This window comes from Hypomesus nipponensis, chromosome 9, assembly GCF_054491055.1.
Source record: "Hypomesus nipponensis isolate SF chromosome 9, ASM5449105v1, whole genome shotgun sequence".
In the NCBI taxonomy this organism is placed as follows: Eukaryota; Metazoa; Chordata; class Actinopteri; order Osmeriformes; family Osmeridae; genus Hypomesus; species Hypomesus nipponensis.
The window spans coordinates 23,833,710-23,852,031 of record NC_140369.1 but is presented as its reverse complement, the minus strand read 5'-3'; the positions used below and the strand labels follow the sequence as shown (position 1 = coordinate 23,852,031).

Here is an 18,322-nt window from a genome sequence, read left to right as displayed (position 1 = left end):
GTAATGTATGTGGTCTAACCATAGGTGTGGGTTTCTAAGAGTGGGTGGTGGTGACTTGGTGATCTTCAGCAGGACCCTCATGGGAGTAAGGGAGTGGTGTGGAGGCTCCATCTCTGCTGCCTCAATAAGAGTTATGCCCAGCGACCACATATCTGCCTCAGGGCCATAAGGGTTCTCCTTGGATGTCTCACACTGGATAACCTCTGGAGCCATCCTTGGATGGTTCAATAGTTAAAGAAGACAATTAGATATACGTACATTTCACATGTATATTTATAATTATGTAAATTAAGCGTATAAATACATGATTAACAGTAAAAAATACATTATCTAACTATCTTGCCAGTTACCAGTTAATTCAAATCTAATGATGGACAACTCACTTTTGGCTGTCTATTGTATATGGTAGATACAAACCAGTATGGTGTTCCAATGAACGTGGTCCTATTCTGGAGGGTGTGCGTGTTTTTTACAGAAACTCCAAAGTCCGCTACAAGAGAAAGGGATGATTAGAGTTGTCATATCATCAACAGGATAGGTGGTAGGAATAAATGAATAGATGGATAGAGAGCATGGCTATACCCAATTTGACCTGTCCATCAAACATGAGGAGGATGTTGCCTGCCTTTAGGTCTCTGTGGATTATGTGGAGTTGATGCAGGTAAGACAGACCCTGCAAGGTCTGGTAGCACACTTCACTGATCTGTTGCTCTGATAGGCCTCGCTCTAGCTCTGGGTTGGTTTCAAAACAGTGAATGAATACTCCTTCATAATCATGCATACACACATAAAACAGAACTTCATTATAGTTAGTTAATCTTTTTGGGTCAGGATGAGGAGGTTAAAACATACTAAATACATAAATACATACATAAAAAAATACATACATTTAGAGAGTGACACATTTACACAAATTCTGTCCTGTTCATACTCTGGATTTGGAAGTGATAAAATTACTATGGAGGTTTATTGTCAACCCATCCCCCATTTTATGGTGTCAAAAGTATTTAGGAAGCCAGATACACTTTGACAGATACACATAGACATTCTGTGTCTGGCCAAACAAATGCATACCGGTCACTTAGAACACTGCTAAATAAATAACTAAATACTGCTGTTAAAACCATCTGCAATAACGTCATCAATGACGACAAATTAGTAGTTCCTCCAAGAAGTATATTTTAATGGTTGTCTTCCCTGTACTGTAATCTATGAACCTTAGCTTATGTTTTTTTGCCCAAACTATGGTCTGTACAACTTTTTGCAATCTGACCTTATGTTATGTCTTTCTGTTATTTTGTTATCTTATTTCTGGTATTGCTATCTACAAATTGTATTCTCTGACCCATAAAAGCCAATTTCTGCGAATGTATTCTGAGTTGTTTTTCCACAGTTCTGGGGTTTAAATAACTTTTTCGCCATTGCTGAGGTCACCAACTCTTTTTATTAAATTATAACCCAGACCATATATTCTGGTAATTGCATAATGTTTGAGCCATGTCAACTGATGATTTAGAGAAGCTCAGCGGAAATTCAGCCAAGGAAAATCTTGCCAAAAGAATCTCCTCATCCCTTATCATCGTCTTGCTTCATTCACCAAATTACAGAACCTTCAATAGAAACCTCAGGAGCAAACATCTTAGGTAAAATGAAAATGCAATCAGTGTATTGATCATTGCTCACGCTGACTTGTAACACAATATTGCAAAACAACTGTGTGCAATATCAATCAGTTTAATATTGTGCTGTGTGTGACTCACTATATGTTACTCTCAAGTTTCTGTGTCACCATGTGTGGTGATGAAGAAAGTGTTTTGTCCATCTCTTCATAAACGGAGTGACTAATTTCAGTTGAGTTCTGGATTTTAATAAGTATTTATCAATCTGCAGATTGGGAGAGAAAACCAGACCTCTGACAATAAATGACAACACAACACCAGGCTTAGGTCTCAAACAAGTCTCTCTCCGCTCTGAAGGCCGAAGGACCATCTTTTATAGGGCACAAGAATGTAAACATAGATAGTGACAGTCAGGCAGTAATGACGTTACAACAGTCTCAGAGAAAGAGATTCACAGCTCCCAACGCATGACCACTCAAACTACAGAGTTCATAGTTGGAGCTCTCCTTGTAGTCATGACAAGGACCATTTAGCCAGTACTTTCTCCTGATCTCAAACATCTATTAACCCTGACACATAGACACAATCTACTCTTATTAATAGCAAGCTTACATGAGAACATACAAACTAGTATCCAATGACTAGTTATCTTGATTAGTGAATAATGTAAGCACACAGGAAATCTAAATTTCTTCCACAGTGGTAAATCTCTTCCAGGGGCCCAGCTAGTTAGTGAAGGTTCAGAGCTTTAAAATTCCAGACAATGATTGCATGAATTCAACAAAGGACTCAAATAGCCTTATAAATACAGATTTTTGCCAAAATGACACTTTCTGGGTGCAGTAGCCTACTGTTTGCCTTTGATTCGCGCTGCGGGCTAACACAACAGCAATCAAGGCCACAGAACGTGTTACGTTTTCGGGATGGAAATATTTACACAACTTCGCTTTCATTGAAGATGTAGGAAAAAACGTTCAAGTGAACTGAAAACTGCGCCCCAACAAAATACTATCTAATGCCTAAAGCAGCACTTAAAAAAAAAAAAACACACCTTGAAAGTGTCCACTGAGAAACAAAGCTGGAAGCTAGCAAAAAATATCAATATTTCCTATTTGGAAAATGTTACTTTTTTGAATTAATGTCAGTCATATAACCGCTCATCTCACATCCCATTTGCTATTCACCTCGCTAGTCAATCTACAGTACTTCAGACATTTCATTTCAAGAAAACATTAATTAATGTTTATAAAAAAAATGGGGGACCATGGTATAAGTGGGATAATGCCCTTTTGAGGTATACATTATCACCTGATAAGAAACCTCCGCTGCACGTCAGATGGTTTATGTCTCCGCATCGTCCGTTATACCTATACCTAATATACCAATGTCATCCATTTTCTTTGGCTTCAGGCAAGCTTTGAATCGTCAAGGACTGCAAAGTCACCCAAATGCCAGAAAATGCACTCCAATATAATGTACCACTTAGGTAATGGTAATGGCCTATATGTAGGCCTGCCTATTTATGTAACAGAACTGCAATGCCCCCCAGAAAATCATCAAGTTTGAGTTGCTTGTCAGATCCTTTTGCTGTCATTATATCATTTCTGTTACTGTATGTTGCTGGCCAAAAGTATAATAACAACCTACAAGCCCAGAGCCCCCCACTCAATTTACGACTCTCACCTGGCCAATGACCTGAATGAGTTCTACTGTCTATTTGAAAGACAATTGGTCTGTCCTGACCCACACCTACCCACCCCAGAGGCCCCCTCCACCACCACCTTGGGGGCACATCCTATGCTAGGATCCTGTTTGTGGACTTTAACTCTGCCTTCAGAACCATCATTCCAGCTCTGCTACAGGACAAGCTCTACCAGCAACACTTGCCTGAATCCACCTGCAGGTGGATCCCTGACTTCCTGTCCGACAGGAAGCAATGCAGGAAGATGGGGAAACACGTCTCTGACTCCCGGTCCATCAGCACTGGATCTCCTCAAGGCTGCATCCTTTCCCCTCTGCTCTTCTCCCTGTACACCAACAGCTGCACCTCCAACCATCAGTCCATCAAACTCCTGAAGTTTGCGGATGACACTACCCTCATTGGACTCATCTCTAGTGGGGATGTGTCTGACTACAGGTGGGAAGCTGAGAATCTAGTGACCTGGTGCAGCCAGAACAACATAGAGCTCAATGCTATTAAGACAGTGGAGACACTCAGCCCCATCACCCTGTGCGACTCCCCAGTGGAGTCCTTCTGCTTCCTGGGCACTATCCTCTCCCAGGACCTCAAATGGGAACTGAACATCAGCGCCCTCACCAACAAAGCACAACAGAGGATGTACTTCCTGCAGCAGCAGAAGAAGGTCAACCTGCCAAAGACAATGATGGTTCACTTTTACACAGCCATCATTGAGTCCATCCTCACCTCCTTCATCATCATCTGGTACACTGCTGCCACTGAAATCTCTCGAGGACCTGCACACCTCGAGGTCCCTAAAGCGAGCAAGACTCTTCCCACCCTGGACACACACTGTTCCAGCCAATCCCCTCCGGTAGGAGGCTGCGGTCCATCAGGACCAAAACCTCACACCACAAGAACATTTCCTTTCCGTCTGCAGCTGGCCTCATAAATAAGGCCCAAAACTCCCAACTGTCACTTGCACTCTCATAAAATCCATCTTTCTTTTTATATTTCATATTTTAGATTGTATAGAATTAGAGTTAGATACTGAACCTTCCTGCCATAGTAAATTCCTTGTTTGTGCACACTAACTTGCCGAATAAATCAGTTTCTGATTCTGATTCTGACCGTAGCATTTGAAAACAAGTGTATAGACATATTTAAAATGTATTTGTTCAAAATTGTATGTGTTCGGGGAGTGTTTTTAAACTCTTGATTTCATATAAAAATGTTACCTATTTAACTCCCACTTTTCAGCTACTACACATATGTCAAATTTCATAATAAATGTTGATGCACTTACCCAGTATGATGTCATCCAGTGCACCCCCTGGACAAAATTCTACCATGATCTGGGGCAGAAATCATCTCAATTACTAATGATTAATTAACACACAAAGTAACTAAAACAATTTTCTACAATTTTCAAAGCAAGCTTTTGCTTTCATTAAACTTATGTTTGTTCAATTCCACTGACAAACTTTACTAAATGTTATATTAAGGCACTACTGGTTTGAGATGGCATTTAATAGGCAACTTGACTACAAGGACGTGTTTATGTTTTTTGTTCTAATGCAAATAAATATGATACTTTATGTTCTACACTAGCCTTTCAAAACATTGACTACTGACATTGACAACTCAGCACAGAGTCTAACCATCTTAAAAGCATCAAAACACATTTTGGTTCAATTACTAGACCGATAACTACATTTCACAAGAACAAGCACAGATTCAAACTCATTGAGCATTCAAACTTGATTACCAACCATAATGTAATGTTAGAACATGTGTCTATTGTCTAATATGTTCGTTGGTTACTATTCATAGACAAACATATCTACAAATTCCTTACCCATAACCAACCCTCAAAGAAGGTGGCATCCAAAAATGCAAGAACGTTGTCATGGTGACAGGTTGCCAGGATGTCAATTTCAGTAATGTGGTCCTCAAGCTGCTCCTCATTGCGCACCTTGATCACTTTGGCAGCTGCTGCTGTACCTTTTTTCTTGTTCTGCACCTAGACACAAAGAAATGGAATGAACATATGTAAGGAGAAGGCACGTCACAGTGGTCTGAATTCAAGCTGCCTTTCGGTAGATAATTTTTGAAAAAAACATATACCTTAAAAATGTTCCTTTATTCATGTTAATGTAGTCAGTAGTATCATTTTACAGTTATTACATAACAGTGTAATAAGGATCTTGGTGTATAGGTTAAGACATAAGCAAACATGTATTTGGCATACTACATTGTGCTGTTCATAATTCACAGATACATACAATTCTAAATCAGTATCACCAAGATAAGATTTTTGACTTAATTTATTGTTCCCTAACAAAACAAATCAATATTTATTTGTACATCTTTTTTCAAATGATGTCACTGAGGGCTTTACTGATGCCGACTGATCAGCACTTACCAATCCAAATCTTCAAAGAAGACATGAGAAAAATGTTAACGTTTTTGACAATCACTATGACACTTTTTTCAACACTTCTAACAAGTTTCCTAAACTCTAACGCGCCAACACATCTACGACACACAATTGACAAAACAGTTTATTTCATGCTCAAAATCACAATGTAAACTAAACTCAAACACTAATTGTCAGAACATAAAAATACACTAAATATAACACTGTGTCTACCAAAACACTGACACATGTTCTCTTTCAACAGGAACATTTAATCTTTCATAGCACAATGTCATGAAAAACACTAACATCATATTGAATTACAGAAGCTGTATTCTTTTAGGTCTCAGGTCTCACAGTATATAGATTATAGGTTGTGTTTACAGTGCAGTTTCTTTTGAAGCCTCTCTACATTTTTGTTTTGTTGGGTTTTGTAAATGCATGCATTCTGTTTCTTTTGCTGCATAAATTCAGAACAAAAAATGAGTGACCCATCTCAGAGTAGCTTTCTAGAATGTTTGATTACTGTATTGAAAAAAAGAAGACAGAAACACAATTGCTGCAGTAAAGGGATTCATTTGCAACAGGACATTACTGCAAGAATATGCAAAATGTATCAACACCACCCCCCTCCCCCGGAAACGCAAATCGAAATGCCGCCCCCCTAAACGAAATACGAATATATGACGTGGTGCGGTTGGCGCCCTCTGCTGGTTGTGCAGGACGGTTAATTAATGGATGCAATTCGGAAAATGGCGCCCCCCTTTTCATGCCGCCCTAGGCGGCTTCCTATGTCGCCTGTAGGAAGGACCGGGCCTGGACCCAACCCAACCTTACTGCAAATATAGACATTGTAGTTACTGTATGTGTTTTCAGTAAAACTTTTCAATATTTTCTGTTACAGACAGGCTTCAATCTTGGATGGAAGATGGCATGCAGAGACATTGAGGTGGGATCAATCCAAGGGTGGATTCGGCACACAAGGCAATATTTTCCCTGATGCCTAGCCTGCGAGGACACTGCCTGTGATGTTGACGCGGTCCTGTGGCCAGATCCAAACAGAAGGCGGGATCCATAAGCCCCCCCCCCCCCCCACAGCCCCCCACCACGCACACGCATACAATAGTATCCATTAATTGTATTTTTTTTACTTTTGTTTTGTTGCTAAATTTGATGATTTGTGATTCTATTTCTTTATTCTTTATGTCTGTAAGAATGTTTGTTTTTTGTAAACTCTTGTAAACTCTTCTTTGATTACGGCATAAATTCTACTTTTGAGTTTTACAGAAGACTGAGTCTGAGAAAATGACAATTAAAATAGAAATACAAAGTCTGCAGTGTTTTATATAAGTACGTGTAAGTCGCTCTGGATAAGAGCGTCTGCTAAATGACTAAATGTTATATAAAGCCCTTCAGTGTGTAGCTGTTGATATGAAAGAGTAATTCGAATGGTGCTTATGTGTATGGTTTTGTTGCAAGTATTTGATTTTTAGAAAGGAGTGTTAAGTTTTGATTGCAGTCTGTCATTTTGGCATAGATGTGAGTTGTTAATCTCCAAGTGCTATGTCTGATTGGCTTGTGTGTAGAGTTTTTACATGACGAGCCAAATTCAGCAAAAAGTGTGTAAGCAATAGGCAAAAACTTTGAACGGCCTTAATGTCTAAAAAACATATCGCATATCATAAGAAGCATCTCTTCAGTCAGTCCAACTGTAAAATTTACATCTCCAGTAGCCCACAGATAGCCAACATCGCCATCATTCGCTTGTCTAACCTCTTCTTTCTCATGTCCACTGCCAACCCCCTCCTGTCTTCTCAGAGGGTTTTAGGTTGGTTTGGTATTATCTATGGGCTACTGTGAAGACTTTTGTGTCACATAAAAAAGATCATGCATGTGTGAAGTATTGTAAAATAGTTGTCATTTGTGTAAAAAAAGTTACCATGCTACCACATTACCACTACAGATAATGATTCTATCTTATATTATTATAAGGTAATATCTCACACACAAACATTAAATCCCAACAAACGAGACTTCTAAATGAAACGGATTTCAACAAAATGAGGTGGAATCACTTAAAACATGGAAAATGAATGATAAACCACCTTCAAATTCTCAGTTTTGCAATTTAAAAGTTTAACTCATAACTCATTCAGGTTTTCAGGTCCAGATGAGTTGTTTCTGATTTTTTGTAACTGCTCATTTAAAAGTGGATCATTATAGCTCATGAGTGCAGAGGAAATTGTGCACAATTGAAAAGCTTCTGTGCATGCCCAAAAATGTGCAGGTTTTACATGCTAAGTGCAATGTCACATCCAAAATCCTTTCCAAAAGTGCATTATTATTCTCTTTTTGCATGGATCAGGCTCTGCAGCTGCCTGTCTAATCCTGTAAATGTCATTAAGTAAAATGATGTGTACTGTACATTCTGTGTAATTTCACTATTCTTATCAGTTATATCATACTAAATGGATCTGGACAATACAATGAAGACAAAAGAAAAAAGGCACAGTAAAATATTGTGTTAATATAGTTGTTTATTTGTGTATTCACATTGTACTTCTCTCTGGGTTTGGTGGGCAAACATTTTAAATGTTTTAAAATTGTATAATGTATCAGGTTAGCCCTTGGGCTGGGACTGCACTGAAGATAAAGTATAGTTGTGTTACTATTTGATGGGATTATGACTCCCTTAAGTTTGAGTTTTGTATTCTCCCAGCCCATGAAATATTAAACATTTGTGATGAGGTGGCAGATTTGTGTCTGCAACTGAACATTAAATTCAACGGCGGGATCATTGAGCTGATGATGTTCAAACGGTCATCGATCATTTTGAGTTTAAAGTGTTTTCGTGAATATTTATAAGAGAGTACACTGTTCCAAATGAACGCAAACACCGAAGAAATGTTGGGTGTCACGTGGCTGAGCGGTTGGGCGTCAGGTGGCTGAGCGGTTAGGGAATCAGGCTAATAATTAGAAGGTTGCCGGTTCGATTCACAGCTGTGAAAAATGTGTCCTTGGGCAAGGCACTTTACCTTACTTGCTTCGGGGGAATTTCCCTGTATTTACTGTAAGTCGCTCTGGATAAGAGCGTCTGCTAAATGACTAAATGTAAATGTAAGAAACACTTGAAACTGCCATTTGAACAAATCAGGGCTATCCTACCCCTCCCAGGTAAAGTACTCACCACTGCCTGCTGGAGTAGCTCCAATTGAAGTCAGTGGAATCACATGACATTTTTACCTCTTATGCCACTTTCATCCACCTCCTTGAGCTTAAGGCTTGGTAGTGTAGTGGTCAGGCAAAATATTAATGTGATTATCTGTCACAGTCTATTCCAACTGCCATCCTCTCCTCATCTAAACCTCTGTGACATGTTTGCTGTCCTTGCCTCACAATCTCTGGACCCTGCACCCTCTTATAGTTCCATTCATGGCTGAAGTAAATTTGACGGGTGTGCAGCCTGACAACGGTAACAGCCAGGAGACTGTTGATGTTGGGCATTCAAGTGTCTAGGATGTTCAATGGATGCAGTTTTAAATATTAACCTGAAGCTATGGAATTTATTGGCAGTTATTTGATTAGTTATCTGTTTATCTAAATTCAACCTGCCAAAGACAATGATGGTGCACTTCTACACAGCCATCATTGAGTCCATCCTCACCTCCTCCATCACCACCTGGTACGCTTCTGCCACTGCCAAGGACAAGAGCAGGCTGCAGCGTATCATCCGCACTGCAGAGAAGGTGGTTGGCTGCAATCTGCCTTCCCTCGAGGACCTGCACACCTCGAGGACCATGAGACAGGCGAAGAAGATTGTGGCTGACTCCTCCCACCCTGGACATTCCCTGTTTCAGTCACTCCCCTCCGGCAGAAGGCTGCTGTCCATCAGGACCAAAACCTCATGCCATACAAACAGTTTCTTCCCTTCCGCTGTTGGCCTCCTCAACAAGGCCAAAGCTCACACTGACTGAATGTCCTTAAAAACCTTTTGCACTACACTCAACTCCTGTAATATTTGTATTTTATATTGTATTTTATATTGTAAATTGGCAACTTATATTCTACTTTATTGTATATTCTATTTTTATTTTAATTGTATTCCACTTAGTACTGTTAGTTTATGTATCCTTAGTATAGTTAGACCACATATTTAAATTTAAGATTCCTATATGTTTACTGTATGCACCTTCCTGCCAAAGCAAATTCCTTGTCTGTGCAAACTTTCCTAATCCTGAACTCAAATTTGAATTTCAACTCTCATATTAATAAAGTGACCAAAATAGCTTTCTTTTACATGAGGAATATAGCAAAGGTACGACCATGCATAAACCCTAATGATGCAGAGAAGTTAATTCATGCTTTTATATCCAGCCAGCTGGACTACTGTGACGCACTTTTCACTGGTCTTCCCAAGAAAATCACTGAAAGACTACAGCTCGCTCGATAACAAAGACTAAAAGGAGAGAATACATTAGTCCTGTCCTAGCCACTTTACTCTGGCTCCCTGTTACCTTCAGAATTGAATTTAAAGGTCCTTTTGTATTTTTGTTTTTATTGATTTTATGTGAAGCATCTTAAGCTACAATTATTGTATGACATGTGCTATATAAATAAAGTTTTACTTACTTACTATATTATTATATTAATTTACACAATGAGTCTTATTGAGAGACTTGTCGCTCTTGTTGGTTGTTGTATCTGATTTAACTTATTGTACTCGCTGTGAATTATATTATTGTTGCTTGCTTTTCTACTGGTACACTCCTGCACTTTTGAGGTTCATGTTGTTTAATTGTATCTTGTTTAACTGCATGCTCTTATGGTTCTTCCCATTGACACTTATTTGTTTTTTCACGATGTATGCTTCATGTTTTGGCTACCCGCAATGTTTTGGGGGTTATCTTGTTGTTATGATCAGTGACCTATGCACTTTTGTAAAGCTTTCTCTTGGAAGTCACTTTGGATATAAGCATCTGCTAAATGAATAAATGCAATGTAAATGTAATGTAATTTCCAGATCTGAAGTCAAATTAAGCATACTCAAGGTCCGATGCTAGGTTTGGGCTAAGCCGCAAATAGTACAAGAGAGGGTACAATTTTGGGGGAAAGTGAAGGGTGTGCTTGCTTGCGTTGGTTGCAGGGGTTCGTATTTAAATTACATTTTACAACTGATATTTCTGTATATTTTATATAAAAATGCATAGCCTACTTATCTATAAAGATTACATATATTTAAAAGCATTTTTTTCTGCTCATTTACAACTCAAAATACTAAGAGTGAAGAGTAGAATGAAATAGTTGTCTTCTCATTTCCCCTTCAAGAGGGAATGGTGATCAGAAACCTCATAGTTGAATCGAAACAAGTACATTTGGCAGACCGGTGTAAAAATGTACCTAATCTCTATGACTTAAATGTCATTGTATGTTTTTCCCTTCTCGTGATATTTTCAGGCATTTAGCCTACTCATATTGCATTCATTCATTAATAAAAAACCTTTTGAAGCTTTTTTTAACAATGACGTTACCAGCAGTAGCTATTAAAAATGGAATCGCAATTCAAATAGTACTACGCTAACTGAAAATATGCCCCCCAAAACGTAAATAAGCTTGACATTTATTTAGGGGAAAATCACTAATTCATAAACATATCAGTGGTAGCGTTCATTGTCAGAAACAAGGCAAAATGCGATATAGCCCTGCTGTGTGGAGAAGGTGCCCCCGTAAATTGTAGGCTACTAGACTGTCTTGGTAGCGATTGCGTTGGTTGAATTCGACGTTACTTCTGTTGTACGGTCTAGGCTGAAATGAATTATTTTCATGAACAGATTGACAAAGTTTAGGCTGTGGCAATTAAGTTCAGGTTAGTAGTCACTAGTCAGACAGTTTCACCCATTGAAAGACTTTTGATTTAAGTAAGGGTAGTGCCGAACATGTGCCGCCGTTTGACTTCCTACTAGTACTGTAAACAGCTGGAGATGTTTTTGATAGCTACTAGACTAGGCTACAGCGTTGCAGTGAGCTACACTGATTTGAAACCACAGGTAATGATAATTTCACCCACAAATCGTTTATTTGTAATCTAATGTTATAATAAATCCTACAACGAAAATGTATTTGTGAGGAATGTTAATTTTAACGATTGAAAACAGATACATCATAGACCGCTGTAGTATGTGTTGCCCGGGCAACAGAGGCTAATGTCATGATGCTAATGCTTCAGTGACATAGTAGATTACTGTTTCCGAAAGTAGATGTACTTCCTTAATAATATTAGCTTATATTGTACATTACACATTACAATTGTGTGTCATATCAAGTAAAATGAGCAAATAGTTATAACCCAGGCCTCTTTGCTTGTGGCGTGTCTGCAGCTGCCTTGCAGTAAAGCAGTTATCTCCTAGAGGTTAACAAGCTGCTAAACTAATGTTCTGCTAGAGATAGTTACGCATGTTTTTGTGACGTTAGTGACGTTAGTGACCGTTAGCCACCGTTAGCTTCACTTTTCGCCTAAAAAAAATATTTCTACTTAAACCGCACAACGGAATGTAAATCCCAATACAAGCAACTCAATCGCTACCAAGACTAAATGTTTTAGGGGGGCTGAAAGAATAATAATAATATATATGTGAGATAACAGTGGTTGTGCCCTTGCCGAAGGCAAAGCACACCCAATAATGTCTGGCAATGGCCCTGATTATGATTGTTGACAAGTTAGTACTTTGCAAGGTGTCCCCAGGGACATTTCCCCGAGGCAAGTAGGGTGAAGTGCCTTGCCCAAGGACACAATGTAATTTTTCACGGCCAGGAATCAAACCAGCAACCTTCTGATTACTAGCCCGGTTCCCCAATTGATCAGACACCTGACTCCTGTGCATGTGACTAAATTCAACTAATAGCTCAAAGACATCGCTACAGGTTTTACTGCTCAGAATTGTCTAACAAACATCTCTGTTTATATGTTTTCATATTCTTAAACAGCTCATTCATTTGGGATTTTCAAATGAAATAGAGGTCTTAAGTATTGGGGCACAATTTACAGCATTCTTACCTTATAGACCTTCCCGAAGGCCCCATCTCCAAGTTCTCCCTGTGTCTCCCATGTTTCTCGTGGGTCAATGTCCCTTTGTAAGTTCTCATAGTATTTGACCTTCTTTTTCTCAGCTCCCAAGTGCAGGATGCGCATGATGATGGATGCCATTTCATGTACCTACACTTTTGTCTTTAACCTTAGTGTCTCTGACCACGCTGATCCTCAGACAAGTAATTAGGCTATTGATTACTCCAATACCAGTTTTATTGTCCATCCAGCCACATCCACAAAAGCCAATCCTAATATTAATACTCTAACTCTGAAATAAATGCCAGTAAACTATCAGAAGTCTACTCTAGCCTGTATACAATGCAGAAGCATGATAGAAAGGCAAACGACTTAATGCGCCTGTATACCTCTGCTACTCAGGAAGCTGCTACACCACATCCTGTACCCAAACAAAAAAGTGTGCAGTGAAGACCAAACACAATGATTGCATAAGCTTATGTGGCAGTTTGATGCAAACATCAGGTAAAATGCTTGACTTTCATTTGCCCTTTTAAATATAAGTTTGGTTGAGATATAAGAGTTGGTGAAAAGCTCAAAAATGAAACCAATGGACCTTTCTCATGATGTTGATGATGCTTCCGACATGATCTCATCAGAGTGACCCAGGATTAAAAATGATTTATCAAATGAACATATATTATTTAAGTAGTCTTATCCATTGGTTGTTGTGTTTTATACTTTATTAATGTAAAACAATCAGCTGTTCTCTATAAAAAAAATTTAAAAAAAATAGAATTTATAATGAACACATTTCACATTTACTGTATATTGATTTTATAATATACACACAACAAACGTATATTGAATTTAATACACAACAGCATATTAAAAATCTACCATCACTGCCCTGGTAAGTGGTTGGTAAGTGACCTGGTAACAATACCTTGAAAAAGCATTCACACATTACTAGTTTATCCAGTTAATTCATTCAGGCCCTTTGAAAAACACTTTTGAGACTGGCACATAGACCCTCCTATTTCTGAAATAATGGGAGAGCATTCCATGGAGCTGACGCTGAACCACACAGCAGCCAGGTGTAGAACAGGACTGACAGACACACATAGTACAACAAGATAGAGATTTATGGCATCATTTACAAATCATTCTTTGTTGTAACCTTGTCTGCATGCTGCATTTGAATAAAAGCCTAATCCCAGTTGGGTTTATTTTTTACATCCCTGGTGGTGGTTATACATTTTTTGATAAGATCCTGTAAAGTGAAAATAAGTTTCAATTCACCACAACACAGAATAATGCGTTGTTAACTACCCATCCAAATTGGAATTTAAAAAAAAGTATGTTAAATGGCACTTATTTTGGTTGTTCACAATATGTGCTTCATATTTTGGCTACCCACAATTTTTGGGGGGCTATCTTGTTGTTATTATCAGTGACACTTTGCAAAGCTCTCTCTTGGAAGTCGCTTTGGATAAAAGCGTCTGCTAAATGAATAAATGTAAATGTAAATTAGGCTTTGAAATCATGGGAAAATCTGCAGTTCTTCTCTGCTTGTGACTGGGGGTGTGTGTGGCCTGAAGGAGCTGAATGTCTGCCCCCTCAAATTAATGGAATTTAGCAACAACAGCAACACTAGCTAAATCAATTGCAGATATCAGAACAGCCATACCTGCAGTCTCTGAGTGTTTTATATGTTAATTACTTTGTCTTTGCATCGTACCAGCTAAGTAACAGAATGCAACCGTCTGTGATCTGATGTAGATCGGTCACTGTGACGTAGATCAATTGGGTTTTGGCTCCGCCTATACAAAACCTGAGGTGAAAACTGAAGAAAAACTGTTCAATGGTCTAACTCCACATTTCAGTGCAACAAAGTTTTCACGCTTTGCACATGCTTTCAGAAACTCATTTCACACATATATAATGTACTGAGAAGCAAATCATGGCATTTGCTTTACAGGATCTTTAACTGTTGTATATTGTCACACATCACACAATATAAGTTATCAAACATTCAATTATGACATTCAGTAGTAATCGGGACATCCCAGGTGTAACGGACAGACTCCCAGGACAGAGGGTACCGGATGCAGGTTTTATTAGGCGTAGTAAGACAAGCAGAGGTCACACAGATAATCAGAGCAAAGGAGGAGATCCGACAGGGTAGTCAGTTCACAAGCACAAGTCTGGCGGGGGCAGACTGGTTGACGAAGGCCAGGACCTAATTGGGTGTGCTCAAGCCTTCGGCGAGCACAACCTTTGTTCTCTCTCATATATATTTATTCTTTATTAGGGTTCCTCCGGTAGGAGGATTTTTTTTTGTATTCTCATTATTATCCTTCTCTGTGAAATGGCTCAATAGCTCAAAAAGACCATGACCCAATTTAAAAAAAATTGGCCAATGATACAACAGGTCACTCACTACTCCCAGGCAGCTAGTCACCCACATACGCCCATAGGTGGCGCTATAATCCACGCCCAATGTCTTAGTGATTTCCCCAGCGCCCCATTACAAAAAAATGCCTGGAAATTGGTATGTATGCCTTTTTTTCATGGGGATCAAAAAAGCCTCAAGGACCCATAAGGTCCGCCACGATAGATTTAGCTATACTGTCCAAATTTGGTACAACCTTCAAAAACATACTCCTCATGAAATTTGTTACAGATTTGTAGAATACATGTGTTTATATAGGGTGAAATGGAATAAGAAATGCAATACAAAATGGCTGAAACGGCTGTATTTGTGTAAATGTCCACATTACCTCAATATCTTTGTGTCAATAAATCTAATATAATTTTGACTGATGGTTTTCAAACCTTATTGGCTTCAAGATTACATCATTAAAGTACCAGATGCAATTTCACCTTGATATGTCAAAATATGAAAACAATTTGACAATTTTGTATGCAATGGTAAAAAGTTCTCACGTTCTAATTTCCATGCCATGAGTCTAAAATGTCGGAAACTATACGTGCCTTATTTATCATGGGAAACTATACAGTGGTGACCCATACAGTCCGCCATGTATGGTGAACATTTTGAAAAACGTACAAATATCTTCTTCTGAACCATGACTCCAATTAACTTATGGTATGTATGTGTAGGCCACTGGCCACACATGTAGTTATGCTAGTTTGAGACCACAATAGCTATGGAAATAAGAGTGAATGCACATAGGAGGGCGGCTCTGTCCAGATACAACCAAGTAAGTCTACTTTCATTGGACAAGAGGCATTCCATGAGTGCTGACATTTAATGGCCTCAGACAGCATAAGTCCGCCACTGGGCCTTATGAAAAGGCTCTTGTCTTGATTTGATTTGCAACTAGGGGATGTTCTAGACCATGGGAGGGCAAGCTGGGGACAGTTGCACTGTTAGAAAGGCCAGTTACATTAAACATTTTCGTTGTTATATAGTTTTTTTTTCCAGCATTAAAACCACTAACAGGCAAAAGCAGTGGTGCTCCAGAAATGTTTCCTAGGAGTGGCGAAAAAGAAAAGCATGAAAGTGCAACACCCTCCCACTACCATTATCTCTAATTCACTCTCCTGAGTCTCATCTGTGCTGTATGTCTGCAAACTGCTGGGCCTACACGAAAGTTATAAAATCATTGGTGTTGTGTAGTGAGGGTTTGACAAGTGTGATGAGTATTCCCCCACATATACCATGGGCTTGGACATGAAGTTGGACCAGTTACTATTCACTTTGACTTGATGGGTTTGATCTGTAAAGAATGAATGGCGCCATGCAATGGTGAAGGGCTAAAACCCAGGATTAATTGTAAGTGGCGTTGGAAAACACATAGTAGGGCAGAATAGAGGAACTGGGCAAAGGGTGCCGGTGTGGAAAGTCCCCAAAAACTGCGCAGAATGGGCACAAAATATTAGATTTGTTTTAAAAGTTCAGGGGTGTAATTTGTTGGATATGAAGCCCCCACCCACCACTCCAGAGACAGTTGGTGACAGAGAGGTGCAGACATTAAGTTAAACATAGTCATGCGTTAAGAGTAGAGTAAAGCTGTGCTCCGTTTTTCTCCTAGATTCAGACCTAGCCCTGGTAAATTGTAGAGCTAGCTAACTACTACACTTCTGCTGTGTGGGAATCGCAGGAGCTAACCAGTCGAAGGCGTACAAAAATACAGTGTTGATATTCACTGCCTGGAAACATACCCATCTGCAATTGACGTAACCCTCTCTAGTTATATTTAAGACAGCACCATGCATTTGAAGTTTGACAAATTACAACCAATAATAAAAGTTATATATGTATATATCATAACAACATCAATTTTTAAAGGAAAGATGTACATTGTATTACATTTTGATTGGAATACAACAATCAATTTCTGAGAAACTGACAATTATATATCTATATAATATCTGGTCCCCCCTACTTAAAACAATTCAATAAAGCTTAACTTCTGTACAGGTTGCATTACTGTAAATATTTTAGGACTTACAACCATGCACAATGTATGTCTGTCAGGCAATAACATAGAAATGTGTGTGCGTAGTGGTGAATGTGTATGCCTTTGTGGCCATTTTGCCTGACTCTTGGGAAACAAAACTATACGATCTGCACTTGTCTGGGCGGGCAAGGAGCTGTCTGTGGTGCTGATTTGAATTCTCTCTCTCTTCCCTTGGGTCTCAGTTCGGTATAGCATCACTGTCTGACTCGCCTATAGACTTGTCTGCTTTCAAACGTGAATGAACTGCTCAGTAATGGGGACAGCAGTGGACAGGGGAGCTTGCATTTCCCCTCACTGGAAAAACACAGACACAACGGACAAATAACAGGCATATTATAAAAAATACAAGGAGTACCGTCACTGATTATCATATCATCCGTGTTTTTCCAGAAGCCGGAAGGTTTTGGAACGTATCGACGGCAGTAGCCAGAAGAGGATACATTGCAGTTTTTCAAGACTAATTCGATAAAAAAATATACTAATAACCAATACGTGGGCTGCTCTAGAGGTAAGGTTATGAAGAAGAAGCTGTTGAATTTGATGTGTTATTGCTTAGCGATTCTTATTCAGTGTTGACGAGTGATTAATAATAGAAGCATGACAGACTCTTAGCAAATCATTAGCTTGAATCGTTTTACTTCGACTGCAGTAAGTGCGAGTTCCTTTGTTGACAAATATGTGCACTCAGAATGTACTTGCCGGTAAAAAAAAAAGACAGGACGCTTGATCATGATCATGTTTGCGTTGTCGGTCGTGTTTCCCATGAGGCGTTAAGGCTTAATTAACACTAGCAGCCTAAAAAGGAAAGGCAATAGTTTTATGTCTATTAGATATAGATTCACAAGAGCGCTTTGAATGTCTAATTTGAATAGATGAGGAAAAAGTGACGAGTTCTTTCAATTAATTAATTAATGTTAGGTTATACGAACGCCAATAAAACCTAAATAGGCTTCGATCCAGTTGCTGTGAAACTAAAAACTCATGGGGAGCATTTTTACCAACGTGTCATTCTGTTTTTAACAAGCCTGGAGCAAGATGTCTTGACAATAAATATCCAACCTGCTTGATACATACGCA

The 18,322-nt window shown here is 39.0% G+C and overlaps 1 protein-coding gene across 1 annotated transcript in view; it reads right to left on the bottom strand.

Moving 5' to 3' along the window:
* Window positions 1–12,917, bottom strand: part of LOC146273580 (serine/threonine-protein kinase 10) — a 52,138-nt gene extending 39,221 nt beyond the window's left edge. The window contains exons 1-6 of the mRNA XM_084706299.1: window positions 12,768–12,917; window positions 5,156–5,320; window positions 4,604–4,652; window positions 583–732; window positions 418–490; window positions 20–214 (exon numbers count right to left, since the gene is read on the bottom strand). Of these exons, the coding sequence (XP_084562425.1) occupies window positions 20–214; window positions 418–490; window positions 583–732; window positions 4,604–4,652; window positions 5,156–5,320; window positions 12,768–12,917 (782 nt within the window). The remainder of the gene's footprint in view (window positions 1–19; window positions 215–417; window positions 491–582; window positions 733–4,603; window positions 4,653–5,155; window positions 5,321–12,767) is intronic.
* Window positions 12,918–18,322: the final 5,405 nt, after the last annotated feature.